Source organism: Pinus tabuliformis, chromosome 3_1 (genome assembly GCF_031772625.1).
Source record: "Pinus tabuliformis cultivar Carrire ecotype Pingquan chromosome 3_1, CPIR1, whole genome shotgun sequence".
In the NCBI taxonomy this organism is placed as follows: domain Eukaryota; kingdom Viridiplantae; phylum Streptophyta; class Pinopsida; order Pinales; family Pinaceae; genus Pinus; species Pinus tabuliformis.
In genome coordinates, this window is record NC_142301.1 from 940690515 (window position 1) to 940701345 (window position 10831).

The 10831-nt window shown below is 41.5% G+C and overlaps 1 protein-coding gene across 1 annotated transcript; it reads right to left on the reverse strand.

Moving 5' to 3' along the window:
* Positions 1 to 401: 401 nt before the first annotated feature.
* Positions 402 to 974, reverse strand: LOC149190869 (uncharacterized). The gene has a single exon (XM_089410610.1). It carries the CDS (start codon positions 972 to 974, stop codon positions 402 to 404), a length of 573 nt encoding a protein of 190 aa, XP_089266736.1.
* Between the last annotated feature and the right edge of the window lie 9857 nt (positions 975 to 10831).

Genomic DNA, 10831 nt, shown 5'->3' on the forward strand with positions numbered 1-10831 from the left:
CGACCTTCCAGGATGAATGTTTGTTGTAAAGCTTTCATTTGTTGTTCCAATTTTTGTTTGCTCTCCTGTATGTTGCCAAAATGAGTTCGATTCCATACCTTGAGGACTTGTTTCAGATTCTTCAACTTTTGTTGGAACTGGTACATCTTAGCTCCCGCAGGCGGGGAATACGATGCCCAGGCCGTCTTAACCACATCCTTGAAATTGGAGTTGTTGAGCCAGAAAGCTTCGAACCGAAAGGGTCTATTACAACGATTGCCTGGTCTGGACCATTGGAGCAGAATCGGCCAGTGATCTGAGCCTCCTTGGGGAATGATTGAGGCATGAAGGTCCCCTCCCAGGTGGATCGCATTATCTGAAATCAAGAAACGATCCAGTCTTGAGGCGATGTGGAGAGCGCCTCAGCGCTTGTTGGACCAGGTGAAGGTGCCATTGGAAGTGGGGATATCCATAAACTGATTATCTTGTAGGAATTGCTTGAAGCCGCTGCTGTCACTATCGAGCCTGGTTCTGCCTCCTTGTTTTTCTTCCAAGGATTTTATTATGTTGAAGTCGCCTCCTCCAATCCATAAGGGGAAGTGTCTGTTATGATTGAGAGCGGAGATCGTGTCCAGGATGTCCAATTTTTGCTGGATTATCTGCGGGAAGTAGACATTGGTAAGGTGCCCATGGATGTTGGTTCCGATGAGGTGGAAGGTGGCTTGAATTATATGAAGAGTGGCATTGAAATTATCTAGTGAAACAATCTGCGGGTTCCATAAGATGGCTAGACCCCCTGAAGCTCCAGAGGCGTCTACTGATACTGAGCTGCTGCCTGCCCATAATTTATTGCTAAGTCGATCTATCACTGCACTGCTGCTTTTTGTCTCTTGAAGGAAGATTATAGCTGGTTTTTCTTGCATTATCAGATTTTTGATCATTCTGTGTTTAGAGGGACTGTTAAGTCCTCTTACATTCCATGAAATGAGCTTCATGTAGACTGAGGTTTGGGTTTATAGTACTTGGTCAACTTGGGGAATTGCCCCGAGTCCATTAGTATTTCTCCTACGATTATGGTTCTTTGGAGATCTGTTTTTCTGCCCCTTTTCTTTGTTTCTTTGAGGATTTTCCTTCCATCCCAGTGACTGCCGCCTTGTATTCCCAAGCTTTTATGGTGCTGCACCTTGGACAGGACTCCTTCGAGCTTGTCTATTTGCCATAGGGGGATGGAATTGTACTCTTTTTGTTTGCATGCTTTCTCCAGTTTGGAGATGTCTAGCCTAGAGATTTCAAGCTCTTCAATGTCTACTTCTTCCTGATCCTCCTCCATCTCGATTGTAGTGTTAAGGTCTTCCTCCTCTGCGACTGCTTGAAGGCTCAGAGCTAGTGCTGTATCAAAATCCATATCTGAAGCTTGTTGATTTTCTTCTAGAACAGTTTTTCCTTTGAATGGGAATAAGGGACCCGAATCTGTGATCACTGAAGCTTTCTCCATAGAAGGGTTGGGGGCGGAGAAGGAGGGGGCTGGGTCAGAGGAAAGCATGGGGTTGGAGCGGTTATGAGAAGGTGAGGGTGGATGCGGCTGATCCGGGTTAACAGAGATAGTACTGGTTTGATTGTCATGCGAGGCAAGAGCAGAGAAGCGATTCTGGGGGGTCGCGTGAAAGGTGTGATCTGGAACTGCTTGGTGTTTCTTGGCATGCCTACGGCGGGTAGGGACTTTGGTAAAGCCTTCTGAGTCCTTGGTAGGGTCATTGGAAGGGGCTTTGGACTGAACATTGAAGGGACAATCGCGGAAAAGGTGGCCATGCTCATGGCATTTTCGGCAACGGAAAGGGATGTGCTCATAATCTAAAGTTTGTTGCCATTCATAATCATCGTGATAGAGACTTACCGTGTCTGCAAGGGTCTTGGTCAGATGCATCTGAACGCAGATCCTGGCATAAGAGGTATACTTGCGCGTCTTTGTTTCTGTTGCAACTTTGATGAATTTCCCTAGTCTGTTGCCAATGTCTGCCAATGTTTCTTCTCTCCAGTATTCCACAGGAAGGGAATACATCCTTATCCAGACAGGGGCCCAGCTGAAGTCTTCTTTATCAGGGTTGAATCGAGGCTTCCATTCCGTTAAATATAGGCCTGAAGAGTTAAAGAAATATGGGCCTCCTTCGAATATTCTTGTTTTGTCCTCTAAGCAGTTGAAGATGGCTGTAAAGAAGCCTTTCGGGCCAAGTTGCAGAGTTACTTGTCCTTTTGGCTTCCATTTTGAAGCTATCCATCCTTGTAGGGCTTTTTCTGTGGGCCAGAATCCCAAGAACTTCCCTATGAGAGCATAGTCCTGCATGTATTGGATTTCCCCATTGATGTGATGACTGGGCAGGTCGACCCTGATCGGCTCTGCAGCTTTTGGAATGCATGTGGCTGAGGTCACCTTTGTCGGAGGTATCTCCGTTTTAGCGTCCTCCTTGGCACTCTCGTTGTCTTCTTCATTCTGAACTGAATGCGTCTGTTCCCCATTCGTTCTCAGCTTGTCATTCTCAGAATTTCGTCCTTTGCCTGCGGGTTGCAGAGTCAGAGGTTTCTGCATATTGTCAGTGGAGTTCGGGTCCTGTGGAGGGGAGGCAGAGCTCTCCCCTCCCGCAACGGGTGCCATTGGAGGCTAGCAGTGATGAAGTTTGCGGTGGCGGTAGCAGGTCTGAACAGCGGCAGCTAGGGTTTGGAGGCAGCGGTTGTTGGTGAATCGCATCAGAGCGTTTTTTTCAGTTTTCCAAATATTTCCTACATCAAACTTGGGGTAAGAGTTAATATTAAGGGATTAATAAAATATACGGGAAAAGGGGTTTTTTCGGGAATTAACAAATATAAATAAAATTAGAAGTTAATATGAAAAAATGGTGGAAAATGGATTTGCACTAAGTATAATGTGTTTTGAAATTTATTTACTTTTCACATGGAAACATTATAACTTAGGCTAAGTGCACTTTTGTGGGTTTTCATAAAAAAGTGTATTCATGGGGGTGATGGCTTTTCCTTAGGAAAAGGGATTTATTAGGGAAAATGAATGAACTGAAGGGGGGTAAATGTTTATGAGGATATTTTAGTACTTAAGATCTATAAGTCATTGGGCCGAGGGTTCGGTCCCTCCAAAAGTCAGAGAAATGCTCTGAGCCCCTTTGACTTAAGATTTTGGGTACTTTAAACTTATTGTGGGAAATTAGTTAAGTAAAGGGTGAAATGAGTGAGGGGAAATTAGTTAATTTTGACTTTGTGAATTTTATGCCAGTCCCATTTCTCATTCAAACTTAGAACTTTCATTATGATGGTGATAAATATGCTTTTGTCTAACAATCATCACCATTCTGCAACCTTTCTTCTACTTACCCATCTACTCATCCTACCATTTTTACTTCTTTTTAGTAGGGTGTGTTAGCCAAAAATCTGCCTCAGGCTGAGGAAGGCAAAACTCAAGGCCACATCAAACCAAGCTCAGCCTCGTAGCTAGCCCTACGAGGACAGGACAGGGCTCTCTCTAGTCAATCTCGATAAAATGAGCAATAGGGTGCGAGATGACTTAAAATAGGAACTGATTTTAGGCTAGTAACGAGATAGGAAAGTTTGATTTAGATTTTTGAGTTTTTGTTGGAGAAACGGGAAAACCAATTTTGGGTCCGGGGATAAGGCAAAATCTTTGCAGAATTCGAGTTGGGGCGAGGTAGGCAGTAGTCTTGATGCCTTTGATCAGGTGTATGGATGGATCAGAATGAAAAGGAGCTGAAGAGGGCAAAGGAGAACATGGATCCTCTCCAAACTGGCGAAAACATGTAAAACTAAACAAATTTAAAGGAAGAGCACTGTGAACAATGAATTCAACCTCATTTACTCATTCATTTAGTTTCAAAAGCATAAGAAGGGAATGGCATACATTTAAACATGAATAAACTTACAATAAACTGAGAGATAACACCATCAAGAACTGAAAGCCACAAGAATCCCAACAGGTGCTGCAAAACCTCTGATCTTTCCTTAGCCAAAATATGAAAAATATGTACAATAGTGTGCCAAAATCTTCCCAAGAGTCCAACCCTTGCTACTGACTGAAAATTTACATATATAGATCAAGCCAACCCATTCCCTAACCTCTAGGGGTCGAGCTCCTCCTTCTAGGAGCAGTTTGAACAAATTCTAAACATGGAGCAAGAATCTAGGTGACCAAAACAACCTGCCTCTAAAAAGAAGGAAACTGATTCATTACATTAAATTTTTGCCATTTTGTGAATGAATCATCTAGAATAAGGTAAATAAGTGCCATGTTACCTCATACACATCAAATTACATCATGCTAGGTCAAAAATCACATCAAGAAGTGAAACTGGTGAAAACTGGCCGAATTCCTGAGCTGGAGGATGAAAATTTGACCAAAAACCTCTATGCATAGCGCCCTGATCTCTATGTGTAGCACACCTTTCAGCCTATTTTTGGGGCACTTCCCGACATCAAAATCAAGCTCACAATAGCTGGTTGGAAAGCTCTGGATGTCTGCTATCCAGCCCAAGTGGAATTTCCCAATTTGGAGCTCATTTGCCCCCTCAAAATTGCATTCTCCCAGAAGTACTTCCTGCTGTTGCAAAAGGTGGCAGCAAGGTGGTTTTCATGGTGTTTTTAGACCTTTTGATCATCCAGAACTTGATGAAATGCTTCGGAAATAACTGAGCATGCATAACTTACCATGAAAAACCCAAAAATACAAAGTTTTCCTCCAGCAAGTGTCCCAATCAAAAGCGAGCGCATCAACGCGCTACTCGTACAACTGAAAAAACTGTTTTTGGGACCAAAAATTTCAAAATGGCAAAAATTTCTCCGAATTCGCTCAAATTCGGAGCGAAGACCATCCACCATGTATCATGTTCATCCAGTGAAGCCTCGGCCAAAACTCGAAGTGGATCTATCCTCTTTTGCCATTTTAGTGCTTTGCTCAACCTCCTTTTCAAAATCTTCATTTTTGCTTTGCCGACATGCATGCGAGCCCAATAATGATGTTTCATGTTACAGAGCATGTCTTTGTCTCTATTGGCCTTCACCAACAACTCCTCCAGATGTCGATTGACTTTCTCAAGCCAAAATTGCCGCTCAACAGGTGTCAAATCGCCAGGTCTTTTTCGGGCTAGCCTTCGGTCTTCACGGATTTGTCGTAGCTCTATAAGTGTATGCTCATCCTCTAGCTGCTTATTGCGCTGCTCCAAATATTTGATCAGACATTCTGCCTTCAGTAACTTCTCATTCAAGCTGTCAATCTCGACCTTCTGCTCTTGGATGATCTCTTTCAGCTTCGAGCTAGGAGGGCTCCTATCCACATCACTCAATGCAACATCAACATCATGACCACCTGAATGGCCCTCCTCATATATTGACCTCTTGCCTCTGTCCTGAACCTGTACCTGTACTGAAGAAGAAGGCGAGACCCCTTCCACACCATGTGGAGATAGTACTCGTCGTGTAGCTGCAAATAAGGCCCTGTGACCTTGCTGATATGTCACATACACTGGAGCATTGACATGCTCGGTCTCAGGAATGTCAAACTGATGTGAAGGCTCTTCCTCATCATGAACTATCTCTGGAGGTGGTTGTGGCGCTATGAAAAAATCACGAGAAATAAAATCCTCCCAAGTAATGCCCTGCTGTGCCAACTGATGAACCACTACGATCTTGATCAGCGCGTAATGATAAATACTTCTATGCTGCTGTGCTGGGGTCTTCTTTTGTACAAGAAACACCATCCTCTCTATGTTGCGATACATGAAGTATGGAATGTTCATCATACGTACCCTTGTAAAATGCATCAACAAACAGACATGGTACGCATAAAGACGCGAGAATCTGCCCTCACAACTGAAATACCGAATGATGAGTTTCATCAAAGGTGCAAACTCATCACTCAGGTATTGGAAAGGAAAAACCCTACTCAGGTGCCTCATATACCCAGGTTTGATGTATGGCTCATAGTAGGATTTCTCTAACTGCTGACGCTTATTCCATTTCTCTCCAATATTTGGTATCCCAGTGGCCTCTGCAATAGTCTCTGGTGACAAAATGAAATCAACTCCAGCGAGGTTTACATGGCCATCATGTAAATGTAGAACAAACAAACGAGCTAGTTCACGATGATGCTGGATTTGTGAAATTAGCTCACAATAGTGATAGCATGACTGATAGCGAAAACAATCCATTGCAAGCGGGCAAGCCTGCAATTGAACCAAAGAAGTAGGCTCTTCCCTGAGATGCTTACCACCTTTGCCACCTCTGCGAGGCCTCCATGGCACATTACCCTCTGTTGTGGAATCACTGTCATACTCCTGCTCATAAACTGAATCTGTGTCTGACATGGCTTTGAAAACAAGATGTCTGCAATATGTATGTTGATATAGGTGTGGTGAAATCAAAATTTCAATGCATACTCAAAACCCAAATATGTTTACCAAAGCATCATAAGAACCAAGCCATAATGGTAATAACTCTGTTTCAGTGGATTGGCATAAAACAGTCACTGTTTTGATCACAAGGAAAGTTTTGACAAATGAACAAAAGTGTAATATGCACCCTTTGTGATGTTGGCTAAAACTTGACAAATGAGTATGGGACTGTATTTCACCAATGGAGAATGGGAAAATCTTCACAAAGCCACCCACATGTCTTTAAAAACCCTAAGGAATGATTTTGGTATGTGCATAGGGTTTCACTTTTCTACACCCAACACATCAAATTTCCCACCTTAAACACACTACAAACATTTTAAAATTGACTGAGCAGCCATGAAAAACCTACTTGCAAGCTTTGGAGTCGATTTGGCAAGATCTGGTCGCATTAACAAAAAATTTTTGGTGCTGTGACTGTGTGCGTAGCGCACGAACCCAACGCGTAGCGCACACTGTGTGCGTAGCGCCTGTGGTTTTTTACACTGGCTGGTGAGGCCCAGTGCGTAGCGCGCACTATGTGCGTAGCGCACACCTTGTATGGGTAGCGCACGCCTCCAAAACGCTGTCCACGGGTATGAAACACGGCTTCGGCCTTCCAAAAGCTCAAACACGATTTTGCCTTGGGATTTTTGAACAAATGAACTTGTTTGCCCCTTTTGTATGTGAAGAAAATATCTCATCAAATCAGATTTGATTTAAATTTGTTTAATAACCCACTTTATAATGTTTTAGCACTTTGACATTTGATCTTTTAATGCAATACTACTCTTTGACTTTCTCTTGCTTTTTCTGAGGTTTTGACTGATAATACTTTGTTGATTTTTGTAGGGATCCGACATTTTGGCTTTGGAAAATATCAGAGGCTTGCTCTGAAACTTTTTTGAGATAAAACAAATACAATTATTTACAATAACAATTTTTAGTTCCAAAACAGAGTTTTGGACTAAAAATGTTTTTAAATACTTTCTGAGAAAAATATTAAATGAGAATCTTTTGAAATCAACCTCATGGCCTGCGGGCTTTTATTATGTGTATGCAAAGGACTGAAAACCCTAGACTCTAGGACTAAAGACTTTTTAACGAAACTAATCTTTTATGACGATGAATGCAATGATCATATACTTTGGTGATTTTTGAGAAATTTTTGACTAACCCTGCAGGGACAAGCATGAGGAAACACAAGACAACCAGACCCCCTCGTCAGTCAATGGCATGCCCCTAACGAAATGCAACGAAGTGAAACGAGCGAGACACCTAAAATGATATGCAAAAGCGAAAAGATCTCTGACAGAGGGCTATAAGGACCAACTCTAACAGGGTGCATTTAAGCTAGCAAACCCTTATCAAAACATTTTTCTTTTCTTTACAATGGCAATCTAACTAAATCTAACCTTATTACATCCAAGGGCTTAGATTAAACAGTTGAGCTCCTTTTATTTACTCTACCTAATCTACTTATCTGCCAAGATTAAACAGTTTGGTCAGATTTTATTCTCTATCTATGAACATGAAATAGCCAAGTTTAAACACTTTGACTATCATGGATTGTGGCAAAGATTACAAGCTACACACAATCATTTATTTTGCACAAAAAAGTAAATAGTAGTGGCATTTTGACTTGCACACTTTCATGGTCTTTTCTTTTCTTGGGGTTCATATTTTTCATCTTTTTTGACATTTTTATTCTTTTTGTCCTTTGATTTTTCTTTTAGGACATACCCTCTTTACATTTTTTAATTTTTTGAATATGGAAAACATTTGCAAAAAGCAAAGGTATGTACATATTACAGGTTTAATCTCAGCCATTCAAAAATTATGACTCCTATTGGTATAGGAACCTAACACTACCTCTAATATCATGTATAAATTATTACCCAAATTAATAATAAGAGTGCGAGGCTTAGAATCATACACATCATGATGCTTCCACGAGTATGGTTTGCTTAATAATACATCACAAACTTCAGTAGAAACAACATCACATAGTACCTCATATGTGAAGGGCTTGATGTCGTAGGGAAGGAAAAATTGCTGGCTAACGCGGAGATCTCGTCCTTGGTGAAGCCACTCGATGGTGTACGGTTGCAAGTGTGGTGTGGTCGGTAGTCCCAACTACTTCACAACCTCTTCTGAAATGAGGTTCTTTTGGCTCCCACTGTCAACAATGAACTATAGCAGAGAACCATTCACCCATATTTTTGAGTGGAAGAGATGCCCCCCCTCCTCTAGATCTTCAGGCTAAATCTTCTAGATCTTGGTGGTGGAAATGGTGGCATTGGGCTCCGCCTCAATAATCTACTTCCCATTGTCATTCACCTTGTTGGGTTCTGTCTCAGAGTTAGAAAATGCATCTGATTCAAAAGCCTTCAACTCGGCCATGAGCAGCCGCTTGGCTTGATAGACACTTGTGTTGTGAGTGGGGCTCTTATGGAACTCACACCATTTTCTTGTGTCCTTAAGTTGTCTTCATGGCATTGTTCCTTGTTTGTGGCTTCAACAGTTCGTCCTGGGTCGCCCCACCTTATATTTGTCCTTTGTTCTATGGTCTGGGGGTGCCTTTTCCTTGCTTCAGATTCGCAGATCTAAATCCTTCTTCTGTTTAAATTTTTGCTTGATCTTGACAGTGTATTGATAGGCATCACAAAGCAAGGAGATGTCCAGGAAATCCATCTCATCTTGGATGTACTTATGTGGACATTCATGATACTTGTGCACCAAATTCCGCTCAAAATCCTTGATACCCAACTTCGTCAGAAGGGTTTGAAAATTATTTTTGAATTCTGACATGTCTTGGTCAAAGCGTGGTCCACTTTATGTATTTATCTTCATAGTTCTTGATAGGGTAATATTGCTCCTTGATGGCATATCGAAAAGAATTCCAAGTGGGTACTACTGAAAACGTTGAGGGTTCTCTCTCATCCTTTTATTCACAGTAGGTTTCCCACCATTCCTTGACATGGGGGGCATCTTTGAGGAGTGAAAAAGTAATATTTTCTTGATTGGAAAAGTCATGAACCAAAAAATATCCTTCCAATAGATTTAACCATCAATCTACATTGTATGCATCTATCTGGCCTTCAAATATGGGAATGTAAAAGTTGGCATGTACCTTAAAGGGAGCGGCACCTCCAAAGTGGTTGTTGGATGAAGATGTGTTGCTTGTGGGTAGTCGTCGAAGGATATACGAAAAAATTTCCATCATTGTGTTCCCTTGTTGCTCAAAGAATTATTCGAGCAATATTTTCAAAGGATCTCCTCCTCTCTCATCTTTCTTTTCTTTTGTCATTGGAGGTTCTTGGGTTTTGTGAGGTTGGTCTTTCAAAGGTTCAACCAGTTCGAGCCCTAACTCCTTATACTATGACCTCGTTAGGGATATGCAAAGAAAATCATAGAAAGAGAAAACTATTGTGATAACACTGATCCAGACTTATGTAGGAACACAACATAACACATATATAAACACAAGCACAGAGATGAAACAAAAATAAAATTTCATTTCATTAACGTCAAAGAACTAAAATATGCTTACATACAGAATGGAAATAAACTAGCTCAGGCGATGGTACCTTATCTTTGAGAAGAGATGTGGCATCTATATACCTTTGAACTGTGTTACAATGAGTCTCAAGGGTATTTTTATTATCGAACAACAAATGGAAAACCTAAACAACCAAAAACATAACTGTAGGAGATGGAACGCCAAGAGTTTGTGGGCTCCATTGGGATTAGTTGGGTAGCTAAATTCTTGGGTTCGTAACTTGGTCATATGATCTTTGTTTGGCACGCACGATACCTCGTTAGAAAGAACTATCTGAGTGGAGGACCTCACAAAACTGTTGTTTAGGGGGTGGAAACAACTCCAAAACTTCGGGACCCGCAAACTAAAAGTAATAAATGTTTTTATAATCAAGGAAACTGGTGAAACCGATTGGAGGTCTAGGTGGAATAGGTGGGTGGCCACCAATATCCACCTGGATTAGTTGTTCGCATATTGTAGGTGTCATTCATACTTTTCTTTTCATATCGCAATTGTCATCTTTTGGTGTGGGAAGTGTCACTTATTGTAATAACTAGAGTTTTTGATTGTTTCAAGGGGTAAATCTGGTGTTGATGATTCCTACTAGTAATGTAGACATGTTTTACACTCATTCCCAAAGTTTCATGCATTGTTTCACAAGCGTCGTCACTGTCGTCACAAAGTGTATCTTTAGTGTCACACTTGGGGAAAGTCGTTGCAATGTTGTTGCATTGAGGGAAGTATGTTGTCCCTGTGTTCTAAGTGATTAATGTTGCATGATCAACTTTTCTAAATGTGGGATCATACTTCAGTTTCATCACTGTTCACTTTTGTCTCACTGATCTCGCACTTAGCCAAGTCCTGAAAA

Bases quoted from the DNA above. Each gene is read 5' to 3' on its own strand.
- LOC149190869 (XM_089410610.1), bottom strand. From the start codon at position 974: ATGAAGCTCATTTCATGGAATGTAAGAGGACTTAACAGTCCCTCTAAA.